General features: G+C 48.8%; 7 protein-coding genes across 7 annotated transcripts; 4 read left to right on the plus strand and 3 right to left on the minus strand.

The window, feature by feature from the left end:
- Positions 1–118: 118 nt before the first annotated feature.
- B0J16DRAFT_318218 (ribosomal protein S14p/S29e-domain-containing protein) lies at positions 119–727 on the minus strand (the record flags this gene model as incomplete). The annotated part of the gene is made up of 3 exons (XM_046125433.1): positions 119–268; positions 454–553; positions 666–727. 3 exons carry the CDS (start codon positions 725–727, stop codon positions 119–121), a joined length of 312 nt encoding a protein of 103 aa, XP_045984472.1.
- A 1,246-nt stretch (positions 728–1,973) lies between these two features.
- Positions 1,974–3,145, plus strand: B0J16DRAFT_264360 (thioredoxin-like protein; the record flags this gene model as incomplete). The annotated part of the gene is made up of 2 exons (XM_046123351.1): positions 1,974–2,484; positions 2,538–3,145. 2 exons carry the CDS (start codon positions 1,974–1,976, stop codon positions 3,143–3,145), a joined length of 1,119 nt encoding a protein of 372 aa, XP_045984473.1.
- A 204-nt stretch (positions 3,146–3,349) lies between these two features.
- Positions 3,350–3,806, minus strand: B0J16DRAFT_382437 (heat shock factor binding protein 1-domain-containing protein; the record flags this gene model as incomplete). The annotated part of the gene is made up of 3 exons (XM_046131240.1): positions 3,350–3,441; positions 3,499–3,601; positions 3,753–3,806. 3 exons carry the CDS (start codon positions 3,804–3,806, stop codon positions 3,350–3,352), a joined length of 249 nt encoding a protein of 82 aa, XP_045984474.1.
- A 301-nt stretch (positions 3,807–4,107) lies between these two features.
- Positions 4,108–7,062, plus strand: B0J16DRAFT_337459 (uncharacterized protein). Its single transcript, XM_046127355.1, has one exon. It carries the CDS (start codon positions 4,348–4,350, stop codon positions 6,886–6,888), a length of 2,541 nt encoding a protein of 846 aa, XP_045984475.1. The 5' UTR covers positions 4,108–4,347; the 3' UTR covers positions 6,889–7,062.
- B0J16DRAFT_337461 (uncharacterized protein) lies at positions 7,063–10,196 on the minus strand. The gene is made up of 2 exons (XM_046127356.1): positions 9,134–10,196; positions 7,063–9,038 (listed from the first exon to the last, which is right to left on the minus strand). The coding sequence occupies exons 1-2, from the start codon at positions 9,829–9,831 to the stop codon at positions 7,187–7,189; spliced, it is 2,550 nt and encodes an 849-aa protein (XP_045984476.1). The 5' UTR covers positions 9,832–10,196; the 3' UTR covers positions 7,063–7,186.
- Positions 10,197–18,342: 8,146 nt separating this feature from the next.
- B0J16DRAFT_96670 (uncharacterized protein) lies at positions 18,343–19,141 on the plus strand. The gene has a single exon (XM_046134762.1). It carries the CDS (start codon positions 18,478–18,480, stop codon positions 19,045–19,047), a length of 570 nt encoding a protein of 189 aa, XP_045984477.1. The 5' UTR covers positions 18,343–18,477; the 3' UTR covers positions 19,048–19,141.
- A 1,977-nt stretch (positions 19,142–21,118) lies between these two features.
- Positions 21,119–23,503, plus strand: B0J16DRAFT_96627 (uncharacterized protein). Its single transcript, XM_046134761.1, has 3 exons — positions 21,119–22,035; positions 22,096–23,054; positions 23,104–23,503. Exons 1-3 carry the CDS (start codon positions 21,339–21,341, stop codon positions 23,158–23,160), a joined length of 1,713 nt encoding a protein of 570 aa, XP_045984478.1. The 5' UTR covers positions 21,119–21,338; the 3' UTR covers positions 23,161–23,503.
- The last annotated feature ends 822 nt before the right edge of the window (positions 23,504–24,325 follow it).

Raw genomic sequence — 24,325 nt, forward strand, 5'->3', positions numbered from 1 at the left:
ATTGTCATAATTTCACATTGACCCGATACACTCCATTGCCACAGGCTGGTCATGCGGGATAGTGCGAGGATAAGACAGGACACATAGACATTTCGAGGTCCAATGCAATGGTATTCGTCTATCCTCGGAGGATGTTCGTCAGACGCACGATCTTCCTGAGGGACCCAAGCAAGCCATAAAACTCCTGTTCCAAGCGGCCGCCCTCCGAGTGCTTTTTTAACGCGAGGCCTTTGACTTCCTGCTGAGAGTCCTCCCCTTCCACACAATACTTTGCTCTCCAGCAGTTCCCCCCATCCCTTAAACGAGAAAACCGGGTGTCATGATGATTGATCGTTTATCGGTACTGTAGACGCAACCGGGTCAGTCCTGTTTGTTCCGACTCACGCAAGTCGCTAAACGGCCTGGGCCTGGGCTAGAACCCCACGCTGCGCTTTCACATGATGCAAAACTCACCTTGTTGAAACCGATGTCCTTGGCCTTCTCACGGAAGCACTGACGGCACAGGTTGAGGTCGTACTTTCGGATGAGACCGGCCTTGTGCTTGCAGACACGGCTGGGAGATTGGTTAGCACAAGTAATATTCGAATCGTCTATCGAGGAATGCCGTCGGGGGCATTTTTAATTTCGCATCCGACGGACGGAGAGGATTGTAGAATTATTCGTACCAGCTGCGAGAGCCCTTGCCGTAGTTTCGGGGGCGGGAGTTCCAGACGCTTTCGTGAGACATGGTGTCGTTGTTGGGGGTTGAAGGCCGAAAGCTCGAAGGGTTGCGGGATGGTTTGGATTTCGCGAGATGGAGTGAGCTGGAAATTTTGTGTGCGCTGACTGACTAGGTCCCGCAGCCCCAGTTTGGGAAAGAGCGAGGGCTCAGAGGCTCGGCAGACGGAGGAGTGGTTATTCCGTTATCAGTTAGTCTCCACTCTGAGCTGTCCAACAAGGTCAACTTATATCCACTCGAGGGCACCTCTAAGCAAACTTGGAGAATGATTTAAATCGTTGTGAACTCTTAATTGGCCTAGGATTCATTATCGTTCGATACTTGAGTTTATTTCAGAGTTTATAATTCTGTTGTGCGCCCTGATTTAAAAAAGAAAGGAAACAAACAAGAAATAGTGTCTGGCGATATGTCAGTCCTATCTTCAAGTACGTACCTACTGTACATAAAATTGAAGAAACTTGTTGGTAAGAAGAGTGGTTATGAGGATTCAAACAAACTCTGGGTAACAAACACCGATGTCAAGTGACAAAGAAATGCTTGAAAAATAGGAGATTCAATTTCTCTGAATTCAAGCTACATATCTTCCCTGCGACAAGCAAGAGACTTAGACACTCAATCAATAAAGAACTAAGATCAACATAGGAGCTAACGGAGATTTGTTAATGAGGTTATACTCTGAAGAGCTCAGAAGTTCCTTGAATCACTAGCTGAATCATCTCTTTAGTAATTAACACTTGCTATCATTCTTGTTTGGAGATTTGGTCTCGAGGTTATTAATACAAAGACATTTCCGAGTACATATACCTGGGTTGCCAATGGCGCCATCATCATTATTCACACATATGTGTCAGTGCAGTGAATATAAAGTCTCGTATTGTATGTTTAGTTGTCTCAACAAAAGCTCAACTTGGACACATATTTGCTGACTATACCTAGTGATATGAACTACTAAAACCACAACTGCTTCATCCCAAGTCTCAAGACAATGGATGCAGTTACAGTCCCGCGACGTAATTGGCTGACTACCCCAACCAAGGTGGCGGTGGGAGCTTGCCTCAGCTCTCACTAGTCCCGCTTTACTCTACAGGGATGTCCACCTACACCGGACATTCCTATGCAAACTGGCATCTTGGACTGATTTCCAAGCAACCATCCAGAAACAAAGCACATCTCTTCACAAAGATTGTGTTCTGGTTTGTCCTGTTTCTGCTCTCCCCTTATATACAAACACCAATCGAATCAAGGTCAATCCAATATGGTTCTCATCAAGAGCTTCGTGCTCGGCGCTCTCGCCGCCACCGTCGCAGCTAAATCCGCCGTCATCGAGCTGCTCCCCTCCAACTTTGATGACATCGTTCTCAAGTCCGGCAAGCCCACCCTCGTCGAGTTCTTCGCTCCGTGGTGTGGTCACTGCAAGAAGCTTGCTCCCGTCTGGGAGGATCTTGCAAACACCTATGAACATACCAAGGACGTCCAGATTGCAAAGGTCGATGCCGACGCTCAGCGTGAGCTTGGCAAGCGATTCGGCATCCAGGGTTTCCCTACTCTCAAGTTCTTCGATGGAAAGAGCGCAAAGCCTGAGGAATACAAGTCTGGACGCGATTTAGAGAGTCTGACCAACTTCATTGTTGAAAAGACTGGTGTCAAGCCCAAGAAGAAGCTTGAGATGCCCAGCGAGGTTACCTACCTCAACGATGCTACTTTCTCCAAGGCCATTGGTGGTGACAAGCATGTCTTGGTTGCCTTCACTGCTCCTTGGTGTGGACGTCAGTTTTGTCTTTTCCCTAATAATCAACTATGCTAATTGTTTCCTGTGTAGACTGCAAAACCCTCGCCCCTACCTGGGAGGACCTCGCCACCACATTCGTTAACGACAAGAACGTTCTGATCGCCAAGGTTGATGCTGAGGCTCCCAACAGCAAGGCTACCGCCGAACAGCAAGGTGTCAAGTCCTACCCTACTATCAAGTGGTTCCCTGCTGGTAGCAAGGAGCCTGTCGCCTACGAGAGCGGACGTACTGAGCAGGCCTTTGTCGACTGGATCAACGAGCATGCCGGAACTCACCGTATTGTTGGTGGTGGTCTTAACACTGTCGCCGGTACTGTTGAGTCTCTGGATACCCTCGTGGCCAAGATCACCGGTGGTGCTGCCCTCGCCGAGGTGGCCGCCGAGGTCAAGAAGGAGGTTGAGAACCTCACCGACGCTGCTCAGAAGACCTACGCCGAGTACTACGTGCGTGTCTTTGATAAGCTGAGCTCTAACGACGACTGGGTCTCCAAGGAGCTTGGTCGTCTGGAAGGCATTCTCGCCAAGGGTGGCCTGGCCCCTTCCAAGCGCGACCAGATCCAGCAGAAGACCAACGTCCTTCGCAAGTTCGTGCAGAAGAAGGCCGAGGAGAAGGTCGAGGAGATCAAGGATGAGCTGTAAATCATCAATTGCATTGCAGTATAGCCAATAAGCAAGTATAGAATCGTGGACCTCGTATGTAGTTGATTCTTGGGCTACTTGATGTAACGATATAATGAAAATATCGTAACAATGAGACATGTTGATTCTTCTATTTGCCTATGATGAATCGAAGCTTCGGAGAGATAACCTGAACGCCCTAAACTATTTATCTATATGTCAAGTTCATGAAGTTTTGGTTGAGCTTCCATCCTTGGGCTTATTACTCTCTTGAAGAGCTGCCTCAAGGTTATCTAGCCTTCGAGACATTTCGTCCACTTGTTTGCAAGGTTAGTGTGGGGCATCTATCAATACTTGGAAGCGAGGGCACCTACTTTTAGCAAAGATCTCTGAAGAGACACCCGCAAACTTGTTGGATAGAGAGTTTAGAAGCTCCTCAACGGCCGCTGTGACATCGGCGCGAGCATCGTCTGAAGCCTATAACAAAGGAATCAATCAGTTAGTGACGCTGTCCGAACACGACCGAGGTCAAGGCTTTGATGCTCTACAACCCAACGTATGCAATCTTTGTGTAACACTGCATGCGTTGAGTCTGGCGCGAGTTGCCTGCGTTGGGAATGAAACGTACATTTTCCGGCTTGTTATTCGCGGCGGTGTCAGGCTTAGGGTCGTTGCTAGCCATGATGGAGTTTAGGTATAAGAAGTCAGGACTGGCCGGTGTACGAAACGCTGGAAAGGAAAAGAACGAGTATGTCAAGGTAAAAATCAAATGGGATTACGGTCCACAAACGTGTATATGTGGTTTGGTTTGATGTTGATTCGTTCGCTGGGTAATAATAAATGAATGTTCCATGATAGTAGGTAGAAGTCCCCTTATTCGTACTGTGTCGGAAAAGGTACGGCATAATTTTATAGACGTTGGAGGGCAGCCACAGCCACAATTGCCATGATGGATACGTACCACTTCCTTGACTCGGCCGACATCTCACAGGAATGAACTCCTAAGCAGCCAGTACTTACTTCCACTACTTATTATATTCATAACGCAAACAACATCTCAAAGATAAAGCTACATCAACCATCAGCTATATCAACGGACTCTCTTTAGCGTCTCATTAGCCCTTTGATCTTGGTTGTTATCGTCGTCATCTTCACGTCGCCGTTGGTCGACGACTACAGCAGACCTAATGTCACAGCAATAGGCGCGCTTACCATCGTGGGTCATGATGCCTCAAGCCCAACATCCGATTGCTACCATCATCTTTATTGTTATTATCATCTGGCTCGTTTTTCCCGATAGCGACTATTCGGGTCAATCACTTACTCTCTCCGATCTTGCACAGGAGAGGCTTGAACATTTCCAGGATGCACTCGACGTGCTGAACGCCTCGCGCTGGGGCGATTTTACACCAGCTCCAGAGAAGGATTCTACTGTGAAACCTGCTTTCCTCAACATCACAGGCTTTCGTGCTGAGGATAATCTCTCATGGGGCGACTTGAAGAGGTTCCGTGAAAGGAGTCTCGCGTTCAGTCGACATGCCGTACCGCCAGTAGGGGGGCAAAACTTATGGGACGCTGGACAAGGTGAACCCATGTGGACGAACGCATCAGGGATTGTCCATGGGGAATGGGTCAAGAAGAAGGGTTCAGTATCCAGAGGATATGATAGTTACAACCTGAGTAGGATTGCCCCTGACTTGGACTGGATTGGTGATCATGCTTCCTGGGCACGTAACATCACTGGTCGCACCGGCCGTATGATGCTGCGTCTTGAGGGAAACAAGACGACCAGCGAGTATGAGCAACTACCAGCGCAAAGTGGAACACCTGTCTCTGGTGGCCTCATACGAAGTGTCAGAGGTACAACAACTATCGAAGACACATATGGTTCTGGCCATGACTGGGAAATGAGGCTATGGGGGGTCCATTGGCCTCGTCAGGGTGTCATTATGATGACCACCACCAGTGAAAAGTTCGAGGGCATCTTTGGTCTACCACACTTGACCCCGAGCGAGGACTTCTTTCAGTCCAGCCAGAAGTTGCTGAACGAATCGATTGCCCGTACGATTGCCAGAAAGAAGGAAAACATCTACTCAGATCAGACATTTCCTTGGACTTCTGATTTGGAAAACCCATTATACACCAATAACCCATCACCACACTGCGAGTATATCATGTATGCGCAGGTCTACCCACCAAGTCGAAGTCGTTTCAATCTTGATTCTGAAGAATCGTCCAGGGACATTCTACAGTCAACCATCAGCACCATAGAATCAGAGTTACAGTCACCGGTAGGCGCCCCTATTCCTAGGGTTCCCAAGCTCCAGATGTCGGCCGTCATCTATTCGCCGGACTGTGGGTTCTTTCTTGAGAGTAAAGGTCCGCCAGACTTTGGTCCAAGTGAGGCCCAGCATCTGACCGGCATGAAGATGGAGGTTCAGGTCTATCAGGTGAAGGCATGGATTCTCGTATACGCAATTGTCATGTTTGCTCAGGTCTATATACTTAAGAACCAGATGCGCGAGTCATGCACCCCTTCGACAATGGGTCGTGTGAGTTTCTGGACCATTGCCATCATGCTCATTGTCGATGGCATGACCTTCACTGCTGCAGCTACTTGGGTGTCCTCTGCTGGTGCTACCTTTCTTCCTACCCTGGCTCTTCTGTTCGCAGCGTTCCTATCCATGACGATTGGTGGGAGTTTCTTATCCAAGGTACACGAGGTTCAGATACCCGAGACTCGACCTCGTAGAGAACAAACCCCTAGCGCGAGCAGTTCAGGGAATGGCCCTGGTGCAGTAGTCTCATCCGCCGTGATGCCGAGCACAACTGGCTCTGCTTCTCTTTTGCCCAGCCCTGTTACGGCGCGCCAGCCGGCCAGACCTCTGCCTCAACCACCCGCTCCTCAACCACAACCCGTCATTGTCCCGTCCGATCAGGACATTGGTGCTGAGATTTCTGCTTCAGCAAGTGCCGTTCCTGGTGCCACGACCGCACAACGGGCGGACGAGCCACCGCCATCCTTCCAAAGTATTATTGGCCGCCTCATTCTCTCTTCTCTGTGCATCATATTCCTGGCTATTTCTTCCACAACATGGTACCCCAACCTACGGTCTCTCTTTTTGAACCTTTGCATTCTCATCTATCTCTCCCTCTGGATTCCTCAGATTCATCGCAATATCAGACGTAACTGTCGTCGAGCCCTTGGGTGGCCCTTTGTCATTGGTCAATCGATTCTACGTCTTCTTCCCGTAGCCTACTTTTGGACTAAAGAGGACAATTTCCTCTACGCTCGCTCGGATCGTCACGCATTCTTGGTATTCTGTGCCTGGGTTTGGATTCAGCTCATTATCCTCGCTGCGCAAGATATTGTTGGCCCTCGTTTTGGGATCCCTGCTGGTTGGGCCCCTGACGCCTGGGACTATCACCCTCTTCTTCGCGAAGATGGTCTTGAAGCTGGCGGTCTACCAATTGGTCTCGTTGCGGATGACACACCCGGTATTGAGCGTGCTCGCTCTTCGGGTGAAGACGGCAACAAGAAGCAAAGCTCAACGAGAAGCATTGACTGTGCTATCTGCCGTGAGATACTTGAGGTACCGGTGCTTACAGCCGAAGATGAAGACACGGGCGTTGCGGGCGTTTTTGCTCGTCGCTTGTATATGGTGACGCCTTGCCGGCACATATTCCATAGCGGCTGCCTGGAGGGATGGATGAGATTCCGCCTTCAGTGCCCCATATGTCGGGAGGAGCTACCGCCTCTATGAACTTTCTTGTATAACAAGCATTTGTGTTCTCGGGTAGTATATACCATCGTTTTGTTAGTGTTGTTTTCTTGGTCAAACTGTAGGACAGCATAAATAGGATACACCATTGGCTGATCTACAAAGATGATTCTTGTTTAGTAGTATGTTACAGCGGCATTAATATAATATCTAAGCATTTTCCCTCCCATAGTTAAAGTCTCGGTCCGTAACACCTTCTCCGCAGTAACTCACGTCTACATTTAAAACAGGGCACCTATCATACATTGCGAGCGTTGGCGCAAGGCTCGGTTTGATGAGCTCACCAATTCAAACGGGTTTGACGGAACTTTGGGTCCGGCACACCGGGCGGGAGGCCGCGGGTACCAACATGAAGGTCTGCAACACGAGTCCTCAAGTCGAAGTCGACAGATCGAATCGTAAAGCGCTTTCCTTCTGGTATGATACGGGGTATAGGCCTCGAGATACCATCAGCAGGGTATGACTCAACTCCCATAGCGAGCGCCTCTGACTCCTCTAGGTTCATGACCCAGGCACTGATGTTGGCCACCATCTCGCTATCCCACATGCCCTCCCTGCGAGCACTGCTGCGAAGCAACTGAATAGCTCGGCGCCGGGTGCCCGGGTCGCGACATTTTGTAGCCACAACGAACAGCGGAGCAACAATTCCAAGATCGGCAGCAAACCGGGGCTTGATGTGGGGGGCCGAGAATCCCATTGCTGGGAAGAAGTCCTGGGGTTGCCAAGTTTCGCGTTGTCTATGCTGACACTGCCCAGGGTTCGGACAGTCACGCGCAGCGGCTCGTCTCTCTTCGTCGCCAACTATTTCGATGCCCAAGTCGACTATGGTCTGGAACTGAGGGAGGAAGTTGTCGAAGTCGGACTCCTTGTCACTGAACATCATGAGATACAAGATTCTCGAATTGGTTGCCAACATCTTCAAGGCTGCAATGCCTGCTTTTTCTTGTAGGCTAACAGAAGGGTTATGGCGCGTGAAAAACAGGTTATCAAAGGCCTTGGCCCACGCATCAAGATGATTCTTAAACGAAAGACCATAGTCGAGCCAAGATGGGGGAAGTGTACCCCTCAGATCCGTCTTCATGGAAAAGAGTTCTTCGATATATCGCATGATCCGAGCATTTAGCGTATCACAAGCTACTCGAGCTTCGATGACGGAAGTGAAGTTTTCGGGGATGGAGATAGGTTCTTCTTGCAAGGGAGTGTTTGCACCACTATGGCCAGGGGATTGCGTTTGCGATTGCGAGCTTAGCCGTATACTGAATGGTTGTGGGAAATGAAAAGCCATGTCGTAAGACTTTGCTTGGATTGCAAGTCGGGTAAATATAGTGACGAGTTCCTCCTCGAGAGAATGTTCTGAAGCTGGCAGCAGTCGTTGCCTTTGTTGGGTACGGAATATATCGAGCAGACCGAGTCCGGTCTGGATCTGATGAATAGCCTGTCTATGATCACCAATGAAGGAGTCGAAGCAAGCGAGAAGGACATTGGCCATAATGGAAGTTCTGTGTGATCTCTGGTCCTGGGTATTTAGCTTTACTAACGCATTGCATGCATCACCATAACGTCTGATGGCCACTTGCCAGTGACTCCTTACAACCTCAACACGCGCATCGGAGCCAGCGTCATGCCCGCTACGCAGGTTGAGCGCGGCCGTCTGTTCCAGAGTCTGATATAAGGCACCCAGGGCGATCACAGCACATTTAATAGCATCTTCAGAATGGCATTCCTGTAAGACGTAATGGGTCCAGAAAAGGTTGTTAAAGAAGCCGGATAGCTCATGGGCCGTGTGCGAGCGGAAAACGTCAAAGTAAAAGGTCTCGTTGGGTTGGATTTGAAGGGCCACGGACGGTTGGTAAGTAGTGGGTGACGGAGAAGGAGTTCCAGGGGAGGCAGCTCTCAGAACTGCTCGTTGGTGTACACGGCGTGGTAGAAGATGGTAGTCGCCTTGCAAAGGTGCAATGGCAGCACTCGAGGATGCATGGGCATCGTAGACCGGCATCGGTTTCGGGGCGATTCGAATCTCCTCAAAGGGACGAGAACTACGACTAGGAGGCGGGTAGCCAGTGCAGTTTTTGTTGCTTCGTACGCATTGTGTACAAGCTGGCCGAGCCTCGTCACATTTGATGCGTCTTTGCCTACAGTTTTATCCAGGTAAGATTATGGATGACATGGTGTCGAAGCAAGGTTAAGATAAAGCAGTGGGGAAGGAGAAGGGATTGGGCAGACATACTTGCAGTTGGTACATCCCGTCTTAACTTTCGGTTTACTTGTCCTCACTCGTTTCGCTTTAACTTGTGAGGATGCAGCTGTTGCAGTCGGAGCTCTTGCACCCGATGAGTTCGAAGCAGAAGGAGCTTTGGTCGAAGAGGCTGAAGAAGCAGGAGCAGAGACAGAGGCAGACGGGCTGCTCGAAGCCGCAAGAGTGTCAGCAGCAGCACTTGGGGTGACCGGTGTACTAGTTGATGCGGGAGAGACATTGCTGCTGCTGTAGTTACTCTCCGTGTAAGGAATATCGATGGTGTTGAAGTTGTTGATGGCGATAGGGTGTAGAGAAGAAGACGGCTGAGTTGTCGAGTTGGTTGCTGAAAAGGATGGGGTAGTGGTTGCCAATGATGAAGTTGGTGATGGAGCCAACAGTGTTGGTGTTTGTGCTTCCGTCGATTGACTCCTCGACATGGAGGAAGGCACGTTGGCGGCCTGATTCATATTTGCAAAAGTTCTAGAGGAAGGTACATCCGAGTTTGTTTGTGCATGTACTTGGACTTGGATTTGTACCGGGACTTGTGCTTGTGCATGTGCCCTTGCTCGTGCCTGCGCCTGCGCCTGCACTTGTGCCTGCGGTTGTGACTGGGACTGGGACTGTGTTCTCCCCCCCGCTCTCTCGGAATGAGGCGATGAGGTCTCTTCTTTTAACCAACTTTGAGCCATGGAAGACAGACACGACACAAAGTCAAGTCACCTCAGCTACCACCAGCCTGACCTTGACAGGACAGGGACAGTGCCGATATAGGCAGTAGCTAAGGTAAGCAATAAGTAAGGTTGTCGATTTACCTGGTCAGATCGCCGTTAATATGTTATTCACCCCCGCGATAGCTCCACGACTACCACGTTTTTTCCTGGGTAGCGAGCGAACCGCTTCTCGGCCGAGAAGACGGAGGGTGGATGGAAAAAGTAATCTTAGTTGGTATAGTCGGGAATCAGAGTTTCTGCAACAAAAGGGTGGCAGAGGACTAAGAAGTAGCCGGAGATAATAAAAAGAAATGGAGGGACTAGAAGACAAGCAAGTAAAAGAGACTAGTAAGTCGTCACAGAGGTGAGCACAGGGCTAGGTTGATACGCATATGGAAACGCATCAGGGCAGCCTGACTGTGGCGGATATAGGGAGTAGGTAGTGTCAGTGTCAGTGTCAGCCCCGGTCATGTCGTCGGGCGCAACGATGCCTTTCTATACGCAGCTCATTACTCCATGTATTCTGCAATTATTTCCCAGGGGCAGATCCAACATCTACTGTACAGTGCTGACAAGCATAGATTGACATGACAAGCATGGATGGGGCTCATCTGTTCCCTGATATCAAACACCACTCCTATCTGGGAGAAGGAGGCTGAAGCCATGCCGTACCATGCTATTCCATGGCTCTCATTGCCGGGGAGGGGGGCATAATCAGCCCGAACCTAGAGAACAGACAGAGCACTAATAATTCGACAGCAGATAGTAACAGATCCCGAGTAAATCTGGTCCGTTGTGGGGAGAGCGGTCGGAGCATTGTAACAAACAAGAGGTCCGGGGGTCCCCCATGAAAAAAAAAAAAAGAAGCAAGCACAAGCGCCAGCAGAAGCAGAGACGGACAACAGATCGCTGGTGGGTTTAGACTGGGCAATCCCATATGGCCTGTCATGCTTCGGGCGAGCTCTGCCAAACTCGGAGTAGCACGCCTCTGTGTAACCACAGCTAAGATCAAAGCTGGGCATTCGGGACTGGCGAGACAGCCGCAGCATAGCTTCCCGTGCGAGAAGACATGGGATGGTCCCGTCAGACACTTGCAGCAACTAGTTAGTTAGTCAGTGAATCAACCAGTAATGGATGGTTGTCGGTCCGGGTATGGTTTTCCAGTATAAGACAGGGCAGAACAGGGCCAGGGTGGCAGAGATGTCCTGAATAGTCGACTGAAAGATGCCAATGCCAATGCCAATGCCATATTGGCAAGTGGATTGAATAGTGAAGATCCATTCTGTAGACTGCAGTCTGCAGGGCGCCCAATGTCCCAATGTTTTCTGTACAGCACAGCAGTACACTCACTCTACTGAACAGCCAGCAATGAAAACAACCTAGAAGCTATGCAGGAATCCCGAGGTCCCGAGTTGACCCAGCAGTCCCAGGTACGGATACTGTGCTGCTGCAGTGTGAATGTCCATGCCAGCGTACGTGAATGGATGGATGTCAATGAGAGCGAGGATAGGGATGGCTGATTAGACTTGGAACCAAAGCTGGGACCGGATAGTGCACCGTTCAAGCTTCGGGCCCTCCCCTCACCAACGCCGCCCTAGTGCAGACTCACGCTCGTTGGTGCTTGAACGAGACTTACTTACCCAATGAGGAGGAGGGTGACGTTTGACAGGGGGAGCGCTTGTGCGTTCCTGTTGTTGGTCGCACAAGGGAGGGCTAGTAGGGAAGAAGCTTGGCTAAGCCTCGTCGAGAAGGATTGACGCTCGGCGCTCTGCATCTGCATCTGCATCTGCAGGGCTGTTAGGAGTGTGATTTAGCGCGGTGGCGGCGGGGGATTCAACACAAGGCGAAGGAGCTGGAGGGGCTCGGGGCCATCTGACGTTTTGTTTCTATGTCGTAGCATGGATATTCCTTGATTGGAAAGAGCTTGTCAATTCTATGAATGATCAATAATGGATCAAGGATTGTGGTTGATGTTCTATTCTGGTGCGGATAGACTGAAGCTCTGACTGCTAAGGTACCTCTAACTAAGCTCAGCACCTGCCCAAGCTGAGACGGACTAACCCAACAGGACACTCCTGTCGTGGCGCTTGTGGCACGCCCTAGACGTCTGGGCAGGCTTGGCAGGTATCATCCGACTACATCCGAACTATTCCCGATCGTGCAGAGACATCCCGGGTAATGTTATAACCAGTTTCTCTCCACCGAACCCTCATCACGAATCTCAGAAAACGCGTATAGTATACGACCCTAACAGGCTTGGCTTCGTCTCTGGTGGAGCTGGCCATGTTCTTCGCCACCGGCAAGTCAGTTTAAGGCCTAGGTAGGACATCGGGTTAATATCGACCCCGGGTAGAGAAAAAGCAAATACTAGTACAGTAATTACCTACCTACCCTACTAAGCTAATTAATTAAAGCGGTTTGGTTACAGTAATAACTACTACCGTCCATAGCCCAGCTCATCAAGGTTATATGATTGCAACTCAAAGCAAGGAAGGCACGGCAGTCTCTACTCTGCTCTGCTCGCATTCGCTTAATTTCTCTACAAATTTCCTCTTTCGTTGTCTGAGCTCCGATCTCTCTCTTGGCACTCTCCCTCTCCCATCGTTATCAAGCACCGATCACCAGGTGCCATTTGACCCCATTCGATGCCACAGCTTAGGGTCTGTAGTGATCACCAAGTACTCTATGCTGCTGTACCTAGGTATGTTTAAAAAATGAACACTTAGCGAACTACTTGCGATGCTGGTTGCTGGTACAAATTTTCTGTCTTTGTAAATGTTGAACTCGCTCTCGATGTCTTAACAGTCCGGCTGAATCAGATGTACCTACGCTGCGATACGTTCTCGTCTAATCTCGAGAATCTAGATCTCGATAGCATAGCTCCGAAGCATCTCATAGAGTAGTAGTACTGTCGCTATGCTATACCCCGATCGAGTACACTGTATCCGTACTCCTTACTGTAGACTAGACTACAGATTCGTATCCATTCTTGGCCTTGTAATCATGCGGCACAGTTGCTCATTAGACTGTCTCATCTTTCCAATTGTAGCAAAGATCCCTTGCCTGTCCAAGTCCGTCTTGCTCTGCTCAGATCTGCTTTGGATCGGGCTTGTCTGTGCCCTGTGAGAAAGCCGTAAATCTCAACGCTCTAAGCCAATCGTTCTGGGGGGGTCTCAGGTCTCACTACAGGCATTTGCAAATTACAGATGGCACAGGCGTCGCCCGTCCCCTGATCTGGTCTTGGTGACATGGTCTAAGTTCAGAGTTCTGTACTAGAAGCTACTAAAGTTAGTTCGTTATTGTTAGGTCGCTTCTAGTGCCAGGGGAGCGGCAAGGGGCGGTATCTTCCGTCTCTGGAGGTACATAGTAAGTGTTCGCATAATTATCAATGCTCGGGGATTTGCCAAGACGTGAACCTGGCTTCCTGGTCCTCGTGGCGCTCCCAGGAGAAGGGTTATCCGATGCCACGGTACAATTTGCAAGACATTAATTTTAGTTTCATTTTCGTATTCCCACTGCTAGGTAAACTGTTCAGGCGGGGTAGTCTAATGAATTGAGCTGTGCGAGTCGTGATGATTATCCTCAAAGTTAAGAGCTATTGTCTTCCAGAATTGAACATGCAGATTACCCATCCTGATGGTTGATCGACATTGTACGACAGCCAGATACAACGTTTGCTGACTGAGTTGTCGTACGGTACTCACATAAACATCCATTAAACATACTACCCTACTCTGTACCATCATGCCGTGCTCCGTATCATGTCATCTATCACACACTTTCAGCCTTATAGATAGAGATCTTACAACACTTAGCAGGACTGGGTTTAGGTAGGTAGTATTCTCTTACTGCAACGGCAAGATGAATCCTTCCCATCCCCCCAATTCTACTCCGTAACTTTTCTTCACCCCTACAAGACCCCTGGCTTTCGGGTCGGTTCCTCCACACCAGGCATGGAAGTTGACGTTGCAGTCGTGAAGATCACCTTTTTTGGCTTGAATGGCCGTGGGCGACGTCTCCTTTTGCGATCCCGGTACGCGGCTCTTGACCTTGTTATCCAGACGACGTTACCCAGCCTGGTCTGGTTATCTTACGTGCAGTCTTATACCGTACGATTCCTACGTAACTGACTTGAAGGAATCCATCATTTCCCACTTCTGGCGATGGCCATTATTTTCTCCTATTCGAGGTAGATTCCAGTGGGCTCTGGCCCTCCAATATTCTCCGAAGTTACGGATACCCATGTTGCCATCCATGATCCATCCCATCGCATCCCACCCTATCCGATTCCATCCCATCCCATCGGCCACTCAGTTGAGGATACAGTAATTGGCACAACGCAGTACGCCGATCCCCTTAACTACGCTAAACCTTTTTCGATCACTGCGCTCTGAAGTGCGCTGGCATATAACGTTGTCCGTCAGGGATCAGCCAAACTCCCCGGGACTTATGCAATTGCTACGTACATAGTACTAACTAGGACATTGTTTCAGCCTCCAACTCAACTGTGCCCCCCAAAACTTTGGGTGCTAAGGCCCTGTTCGTATCTACCTGTGTCGATGAACCGACAGAGAAGTGGCCAGATCAACATATCACAGGAATCGCCAAGACTCTCTATTTGCCAGACTCAGTAACCAGGGCGTAATGCAGCCCTCCACAAGCACAACGCTGTCATGCATGTCTTACATACCATTGTTCCCCCGGTCTCGGTCTCACTCTCCCGGTCACTCTCTGATTACTCGGCTCCGAAAGGCAATGGACACTAAGATCAACGGCCGATAGCAGTATTCGTGTGTACAGACTCAGAGCACGGGCTACAAGGTTGCCGCCGGCAAGTGCTGGATGCCAGAGCGGCAAGGGACTGTGGAACAGTGTTCCAAAGGATGTGTACTTTCTTCACAGGCACTCTTGGCGTCGTAGCTATAATATACGTAATTGGCCGTTTTGTTGAGGCCCACAGAGGACGTGTCCTGGCTTCTGGAAGGACTTGTGTCAGTTGATGACATACTTGGGCCTTAACCCAAGTCATGTACACAGCATCAGGGTACTAGATATCTATCATCTTCGGCAGTGGATCTAACATCTAATGATTCATGCTTGGCACCAAACTGCGATATACCTCCGAAGTGAGAGAACAACGTACGTACATAGCACGGTATTAGTGTCTAGTGCCTAACGATAACGTCTAACGGCGCTGCAGTGTGCATGTCATGTGCATACTCTATACCTGGTCTGGCCCATCCCAGCGACGGGAGACGGGGAACTTGGGTCGACAAACTAACCTTACCTTTCCAAAAATCAACCCTGTATGCGACGGGTTAGGACCTTGACCTTGGAACAGGGGATGAGGATGGGGATAGCCATAGCCTCGCCCTCAACGTTAGGTTGGCGTTGTGTGATTTTTTGAGAATTAGATTAGGCGATGCTCAGTACCGGGACGACTCCAAGCTGACATTGGATGGGACCAATTTAGTCTCCCCCGCTAGCCCGATTGTGGATTGACTGACAGTCGGCGATGTAACCTCATCTGGTAGCTCCGCACCTAAGAGCGTGCAACAACGCCTACTACTAAAGTAAAACCAACACAAAAATGACTGCGAACAATGATGACTCGGACTTTGCCAAAAGCCCGACATGGAGATATTATGTCATTTTCCAACTCAACTATCCGTACCTATTAGATAATAATCGACTCACAGATCATGATGGGATTGATTGTCATTAACCTGAATCATGGAAGACCTTTCTTTCTCTTGATACCTTAATCATGCATTGGTGCTAGCCAGCTTACAGTGCATAGGCACTACTGCATGCATGCAGTACTGTACAGCGAGGCCAGGCCAGGCTACCTAATTCTTTCCATCCCAACCTGTCCCGTCCCGTCAAGGCTTAGTAATTCAACTTGGCACTCTTGGCCAAACACATCCCGAGTTCATCTGCTCATTTCCTACTCGCTGCGGAAGGTTCCGTGCGGCTAGCTCGGGTATAAACGAATCAATCGTGACCGAGCCGTGCCAGCATCTTAAACCAACCAACAAAAGTCGCAGAAACGAGCAGCTTATAATTAGCAGAGTTTACATCCAGGTACTGAACTGAACTCAATTGAACTGTACTGTACTGTACCTAGATAACTCATCGGAGAAAATTTCGGTAAGGCTGTCACGGTTTGCTGTCTTCAGTTAAGAATCCTGAGGCTTACATTACCAATAGCTACACTCAGTCGACTTCATTATCAACTTCTGTGGATCCCCCGTTTGTGCGATGGATAGTTTCATCTCTCCCTGCTGAAACTTTCATATTACGCACTGGAGGGCCTGTAGGAACTCACCCCGTCGGATCGCCCTCAAAAGTCAGGAGTGCCAAAACAAAGACAGCAGACGTATTATGAGACAATATACAAGACTTTTGGTCTGTGATCTACAATTTATGTGTTAAGTTTCTACGTACGTGCAACAGAAGAAATACTGGAAACTCAAATAGCTCTTCCACGAATCATAGATTGGTATTGGTGTGAGGGAATCGGAATACCCATACCAACGCACCGGTACAGATATGACTTGTTGGTTCGGCAGTACCCGAGCAGTGTTTCAGAGCACAGCTACGCACAGTCGAAGGAAGATGCATCACCTGCTTGTATAGGGCAGATTTCCAGAATTCAACTTTACATTGCTTTAAGCATCGGAGATTTGATGCTTTGGGTTTCGAATTTTACGGTTGACTATGTGAGTGTTTAAAGGGGGAAGGCCAACGCGATTTATATCTTCACCCCGTTTTATGTTTTATGCCTTGTCTGAGCTTTAACCCCCCCTGCATATCTCTGGGCTTGACTCCATCGGCAAACTTCAAAAGTTCGAGTTGAGCCTGGTTGGGCTTGCTCTACCGCACCTTATTCTGTTAGGAATAGTCAATCCGACAGAAAAGTAGTCTAGTCGATGTAAAGGCAGAGTGGAATTAACTTACAAAGGTGAAGGCAGCCCGGCCTGTGAAACTTTGGCTTTATTCAGTTAGTGAAAACGCCTGTGGCTTGAATATAATATAGTTCAGGAGGCGAGTGAATGTGGGTGCGGATAGCCGGTAGTCTAACGTTCAAGACCCGTCATTGAGAACAACAATTATCATGCTAAATTCTCTCGTCATCCGCTCCTTTGGCAATTAATTCCAATTATGGAATCAAGCTTCTAACATTTACTTGTTGCATTTTAGTTGTTGTTTGATCGCAGGAAACTCGATACTATAGTAGTTTCTTTGCAACCTTCAGCGACGGCTATAGCGACGTATCACATAGCCTAGACCATGATCTGATATCTTTTTCCAGGGTCTTGGCGGCGGATCAGAACTTCGCAAGGGCTTTGGCGAAGCTAGTTCCTACGCAGTCTAAGTAGCGAGGCACATGCTGGATCTTTGCCGTGCCTCTTCCCTCGGATGCCGTGCAGGGCTCCGGCTACTTACCCGGCCGTCCCTCCATGCTTTTTCGTTGACGGCTCAGTCCTGCCAAATTTAAGAGGAATCAACTATTACTGGCGGACTTTCAACTGTCATAAAGTCCAGGAGGAGAGTACCCGGGGTCAAAGTGATATGACTGGTCTCGACATGTGGTATCCAACTTTATGATTGACCACAACGACTGCCTGTCAATTCCACTTTGATTATTGCATGTAGACAGGGCCGAGGTATAACTCACAACTAAACAGTGTTTGGTTTGAGATGTCGAATTGACGCCGTTTTGATTTGTTTACTCCCCTGACAATGCATTGCGATCTGCAGCCTGCAGCGGCATCCAAGCTTCTCATCATGCATGATCCGGAAATTATCACGGGTATTGTCATGTACTGAAAACCTCGACCATTATCCAGGACACTTTTCCTCTTCACAGTGCCTTCTTTAGCATGTGATCAAAGATATTGGCGGTGTCCGTCGATTATACCACTCGATAATTTCTTAATTTCAATAGCAGTGGTGGATGAGATTCTTATATCCGGAAGAGCAACACAACCTAACGTCATGTTACACATGGATCATCCCGTCTGCAGCTACCACGATCTGGTATTATTCGAATGACAGTATATTACTCTCCTTGTACGATATCGTTATTGTCAATGCCTGAGCAAATAGAATATTCAAAAAAACACACCCAGTCACATGTTGATACAGCACCATGTCTCGAACAGAATGAATGCACCGTAGCCACATAACTGTCTCTCTGTGGTGGGACAAGCCACCAAGTCCACAACTGCCAGTTGCTTTGGAGATATCCTAGAGATAGCTCAAGTGTACCGACAACCTGTTCCGTACTCACTGTCAATTTCAATTCAACTCGCGTTGATATTGGGTTGCCACTCTTCAGTGTGTTTACCCTATACCCCCCTACCGAGTGTGATCCGTTAGAAAATACCTTGAGCTCCACGGCGACTGTGAGATAAGATAAGTACTCTCTAGCAGCACTCCTTAACCAACCAGACTCCAGGAAAAAGTTAGTTGCGGATCAACGCATCTTTGACTCTATCCCAAGAATTTCGCGATCACGACTCTATTACCCGACGACGTTGGAGGAGTCAGACCAGAACTCCCAAGACAACTTCCCAATAACCGATTGACCGAACTCGAACGAACCGTATTATACCCAAGATGTCACAAGATCAAGCTCAAGCTCAAGCGCAACCGCCGCTGCCTCCCCGCAATGGCTTCATTCATAATTCTGCCATGGCTGGTGCCATCATTCTACCCCTTGCGATGCTCCTCCCACCACGAAAGATAGACTTAAGATTCTTCGTCCTCGCTGGCGCATGGTCGCTTGCCACAAATCAGCTCGCCTACGAGTACACAGGGTCATCGATCTACTCACGCTTCGGCAATCGGGTAGGTTCCATGATGGGAACCGAGCTACCCGAGGGTGCTCAGCGCACACAAAAACTACTACGAGAACATCGCGAGCGTGAGGCGGCGCGCAGGGCCAAGGAGGGACAACTGGCCGAAGAAGAGAAGCCCGGTGTGGTGGCCAAGACGCTCAACGACGTATGGATGGGAGGCGAGGAGAAGGGCTGGAAAGAGAAGCGTGTTAAGGAACATCAACAAAAGATCGAAGAGGGCAAGGGAATTGGCGATATCATCATGGACCAGGTTGCCGATGTCTGGTACGGTAATTGGGGAAAGGGTGCCAAGAAGCAGGACGACGAAAACTCGACCGAGAAGAAGTAATGACGACTACGATACCGAGTGGGTTCTCTAAGAATCCCAACCTGACAGTCGACAAGAGTCGACTTGTACAAGACCAACTGTACTACTATTGACGAAAAAAGGCGGAGGATAGCTGAAGGGCAATACTGTTGGAGCGTCCAGCGAGGCGGATTTGATGAATACACCCCAAAACAGGGACGATTCATTTTATGTACGAAATACCACATTGTATACTACGATTGTACCATCTACTCAAAATTTCGATGACCCGAAACAAGCCATATGCGGCGCTGACCGTCTATGCAGTCAGCGTCAACAGCGCCATAGAACCAGGAGTGGTAGAAGGACGCCAAGACGAATATGCTGCTGACATACCAGCCCTTACCAGGTCTCTGTCTACATTGGTTCAGATGCGCGCATGGCGTTTTAGTTTGCTATTGGCAATTTGGTGGCGGGCTGCGTCAATAGACCGTAACAAAGAGGCAGGAGAAAGGCCATGAGAGGACTATGTTGGCGATGATTCTTGGCATGGAGGTTAGCTGTCAGATTGAATAGTATGCAAGGCTTCCTCTGTGACATGGATGAGCAATCGCCTGACATGGCTTCCAAGAGGCGGCGTACTGAGCGTCCAAGGACACTGATCGAGCATACTCTTGTCCTTCTATCTCCGCATCTAACAGGAGCAAGAGGTTGGACACGAAGCAAAGTGAGCATCAAAAGACCTGACCGTCAAGAACACCGGAGAACCAGAAATGGAATAACTTGATCATCTGATGCCAGTTTAGACCGGCATTTAAGCCTGGAGGACAACTCTTCTGATCTCCACGAAGTACCTGGGTAGACACTGAAGTTGTCTGGTAGAAGTCAAATCGGAAGCCGTACAGCAGGTGATAACGATGCAGTAAAACCCTGGGGCTGGGCTCCATCGACGAGTTCCACTTCGAACATGGAATACGGGGAAGATTCGTCAGCTTCGGTAGTGGCTGTGGTTGGCTTATTTGCATCAGCCACGAGGACGCATAATTCAACATGAAGCGGGGATGTGAACTGCTTAATGATTAATGATTGCCAGTCTGAATTGAAAAGTCGGAATGTAATAGCAATGATCATCGTCGATATATTTGTGATCTGTGCATGCAACATGAATGTTGCAGAATGGGTTTTTGCAGTTGACGGATGGTGCAAAGAACTTAACTCAGTATGGAACTTAGATTAGAAGTCAGGCAAATACAGTAGGATATTAAAAGTCGCACAGCGAATTACTTGAGAGATTAGCAAGCCAATATGCGGCATTTGCGTTAGTTAGATACTCCTTCATCCCATCTTGAAGATCTGGCTCAGGGCTGCCAGGAAACAACCTAACCCGTAACTTAGGTAGGCAATTACCGTTCTAATTTAAGAACATGTGGCGCTTAAACCTAAAAAGAGTGAGGCTCAACGGCTCTCAAGTGCCCTCCAAAAACCCTTCAGACGACTCAAGTCCCAGTGATCGACCTTTCAGTTGCAGGGATATATGGCTCACAGCTGTCAGCACAGCCCCGGTACTGTACGTCACCGTCACTTACTATGAGTTGTTTCGTCATCTGTTGCATCTAGTCAGCACGAGAATTTCTGTTCACGTTTGCTGTAACGCAGCAGTGTGTACTGTAGCGTACTGTAGCAGGGCTGTTACCTAAGGCCAAGGCTGCCTCAATGATAAAGATACATACCTACTTAGGTACCCAAGGAGAATTTCCCTCTCTGCTCTTCCTACCTACCTACCTATTTTCACTCTTTGACATCTCTCGTTTTTTTTTGGCGTTTGTTACGAAACGACCTATTATCAGCGAGACCAGTTTAACCAGCTCAGGACCCGCTATTTTCCACGCGTAGCCTCTGCTCTAGACCAATCAAAACTAAGCTTCCACGCAATCCAGACCAGTCTTTTTGCGTCCCCGACGACCCTTGAAACAGCCCAGCCCAGCCCAGTCCAGTTGAGCTGAAGTTCAGGACAGGACCTGACTTGGTATTCTCAACTTACCGACCAGCCACTTTCGTATATTTTCTGGTCCAACATCTCCAAGCCTAGAAACGTCAACACCTTTATCGTCCACGGCCATACTTTTTCTTTGGGATAGCATAGCGGTGCTTTGGATTTCGTCACTTGCCTAGCTCTCAGATAAGCGAATTTGCATCTGCGACGCTGTCTCGCTGCTCTGAAACAGCTTATTGCAATAGCATCCCTTTCTTTCGTTGCCGCTTGGCGGCTTATTCTTACGTCGGCCACGTAACCTCTTCTCGTCGCCCGATAACCTCTTCTTTCTTTGTCAACAATGGCTTCACACGGTTACTACGGCGGCGACCAACAGGCCCCCTACGGCGCCGGTCAACACTCCTCGCCTTACTACCAAAACCACGATACTCCATCGCCGCAGTCAACACCAGCACCACCCTACGAGCAAAACTCGTACAACCCGAACTACGCTCCCGACACCTCGATCTACCCTGCCGACTCTACAACACACATCGTTCCGACCAAGCAGACACCGTACTCACCAAATGACATACAATATAACCCATCAAACGCTTATGGTAGTCCCTCTGGTCAGCACAGCCAGCACAGCCAGCCTGGTCAAACTGGTCAGTCTCCTTTCGACACCGTCTTTGACGATCATGTATACCCAGCGAACCCGAACGCGGGCCCGACTCCCGGCTCCAGTACGGCTGACATTGGTCAACAAGGCTTCTATCAAGATACAAGCTATCATGGTGGAGCTTCAGGTGCAGCTGGACGGCCTTATGGCCAAGAGGATATTCCTCTTCAAGACCGAACCCCAAAGAATGATGACGTTGAGATGAACGACCACGTTTACGATGCCCCTGGACGACCTAAAAAGAAAGGCAAGAAGGGCAAGGTTCGTCTCGGTGAACTTGGCATGATAGGGTCCGATAAAAAGAGAATCCCCTGGGTTGTCTACATCTTTTCTGCCATTCAAATTGCCGTTTTCATCGCTGAAGTGGCCCGGATGGGTAAGTAGAGGAAGAAGAAAAAGCGGCTTGAGAGAACAGTCTCGGCTAACTTAAACTCAGGTGTACTTACTGGAACTCCTATCGCGATCAAGCCACAATTCAACGTCTTTATCGGTCCATCGCCGGGGTTACTCATCAATATGGGTGCACGATACGCACCTTGCATGCGCAATGTCAAGGGTATCCAGAGTGTCGACGCAAGTAAAGATGGTGCTGTCATTCCCGGTCTTCTCTGTCCAAACGCTACTACGTCGACCAGCTTTTGCCCTCTTCACGTCGTATGTGGTTTCGGCGGCGACGTCCCGGATCCCAAGTTCAATGGCGATATTAACCAGAGTCCCGAGCCCAACCAGTGGTACCGATTTATTCTTTCGATCTTCATGCACGCTGGTCTTATCCATATCATCTTCAACCTTCTTTTGCAGCTCACGATCGCGAAGGAGATGGAAATGGCCATTGGATCGATCCGGTTCCTGCTAGTCTATATGAGTGCTGGAATTTTCGGTAACATCATGGGCGGAAACTACGCGCCACCTGGGCAGCCATCTGTTGGTGCCTCTGGCGCTCTCTTCGGTATCATTGCTCTGGTTCTCCTCGATCTCCTTTACTCGTGGAAGGACAGACGCAACCCAGTCAAGGACCTGCTCTTTATCATTCTCGATATGGTGATTGCGTTTGTACTTGGACTTTTGCCTGGATTGGATAACTTTGTACACATCGGTGGTTTCTTGATGGGTCTCTCCCTTGGTGTCTGTGTTCTGCACTCCCCTAACTCGCTGAGACGACGGATGGGCGAGGGGCTCTCATATGCAGCCGTATCCCCCCAGACTGGTGAGACCCCGCCTCACTTTTTCAAGAACCCTGTCGGATTCTTCAAAGGACGAAAGCCACTCTGGTGGGCTTGGTGGCTCGTTCGAGCGGCCTTCCTTGTCATGATCATTGTTGTTTTCATCGTTCTCCTCAACAACTTTTACAAGTACCACGATACCTGTGAATGGTGCAAGTACTTGAACTGCCTTGTAAGTTTCCTCACAGTCGCGAAGAATTACATCAACTAACTTACTACAGCCCATCAATGATTGGTGTGAATGGGGATCATTTGAAAACCTCAAACCCGCCGAGTAACAAAATGCTTCTCATGATTTCGAGGAGCCGTTACGACGGTCACATATTTGCCAGCATCCAATTTTACAGTGCATGGTTTTAAGATAGCGACATGTACGTTAATTATGCAACTTGTACAATGCACAGCATCGGCGTCGTTGGGCAAACTTGATATTATTCTTTTGACTTGTCAGGGCTTCGATGGATGCTAGGCATTGTTCTATTTATAGTGTTAATTCATGAAGCAACGAGATCTTCGATATATATCTCACTTGTATAATTCTAGTGTTTGAATCAGTGATTTACGGGAGGAAGCATGTGTTAAAATTGACAACTATCTGCACGCTGTGCTTTTAACTCGGGACATGTTAGGCATTTCTCTAATACAACGAACGCCCACACAAGGATGTAAGACAAGGGTTAATTCCATTACCTGAAGTTGCAGTTCTTGGCTGTGATCAGGTTCAATCAACATAGCAATCATGCGATACCCCGCATGCTGTGACTCGTGGGACGGTGAAATGGAAGGTGTACATTGTCTGATGATTGATCACTTGGTTGTGGTATAAATGGCACTCCCTGCCTCCTGTCTTCTCCCTGACCACTTGTAACCGCGTGCAACCTTTCTTGCGAAGATCGAAGGCGGTCAAGTGCCTCTGCGAATACAATCCTTCCATAGCCTACCTACTCTTTGGTGTAAGAGCAGCAACTCCCCAAAGTCAGTTGAACCACCAAAAGCAGTAGCTACCTTAGGACCTAAGGTGATAACTTCAGTACGTGGCAGTCTAACAAAGTCAAGTAAGTCTTTTGAAGCCTTAGTTTACTTTGTGATTTCATGATGAATTTTTAACAAGGCATGGCTTAGCTGAACATCCCAAAAGGGACTACGGATGCTTTTAGAATGGATGTCTGAATATGTTGTCTTTTCTCAGTTATACTTTCTGTTCTTTTGTATTAGTACACACTTGCTGATACGACAATTCCTAGGTGTAAGCGGAAGATCAACCAGTGATCATGAGAGAATTGACGAATACTCTGTTTTAGCCAGTACAAGTATCAACTAGTGGACTAGAAGTGTTATACTTGCCTATTTAATTATACTCAATTTGATGAATCTCTGTATCATGACTTGTATGTGGTGTGCCAAAGTTGGTGCCTTGCTGTTGGCATCCAGTATCAGGCAGGA

The sequence above is a fragment of the Fusarium flagelliforme genome, assembly GCF_020744385.1.
Source record: "Fusarium flagelliforme strain FIESC 12 MPI-CAGE-AA-0113 chromosome Unknown B0J16scaffold_3, whole genome shotgun sequence".
Taxonomy (NCBI): Eukaryota; Fungi; Ascomycota; class Sordariomycetes; order Hypocreales; family Nectriaceae; genus Fusarium; species Fusarium flagelliforme.

Excerpts from the sequence above, each read along its gene's own strand:
- B0J16DRAFT_337459 (XM_046127355.1), top strand. The coding sequence starts at position 4,348 with ATGATGCCTCAAGCCCAACATCCGATTGCTACCATCATCTTTATTGTT.
- B0J16DRAFT_337461 (XM_046127356.1), bottom strand. The coding sequence starts at position 9,831 with ATGGCTCAAAGTTGGTTAAAAGAAGAGACCTCATCGCCTCATTCCGAG. Across the intron at positions 9,039-9,133 it reads ACGGGATGTACCAACTGCAA|GCAAAGACGCATCAAATGTG; the intron begins GTATGTCTGCCC and ends ATAAAACTGTAG.
- B0J16DRAFT_96670 (XM_046134762.1), top strand. The coding sequence starts at position 18,478 with ATGTCACAAGATCAAGCTCAAGCTCAAGCGCAACCGCCGCTGCCTCCC.
- B0J16DRAFT_96627 (XM_046134761.1), top strand. The coding sequence starts at position 21,339 with ATGGCTTCACACGGTTACTACGGCGGCGACCAACAGGCCCCCTACGGC. Across the intron at positions 22,036-22,095 it reads CGCTGAAGTGGCCCGGATGG|GTGTACTTACTGGAACTCCT; the intron begins GTAAGTAGAGGA and ends ACTTAAACTCAG. Across the intron at positions 23,055-23,103 it reads GCAAGTACTTGAACTGCCTT|CCCATCAATGATTGGTGTGA; the intron begins GTAAGTTTCCTC and ends AACTTACTACAG.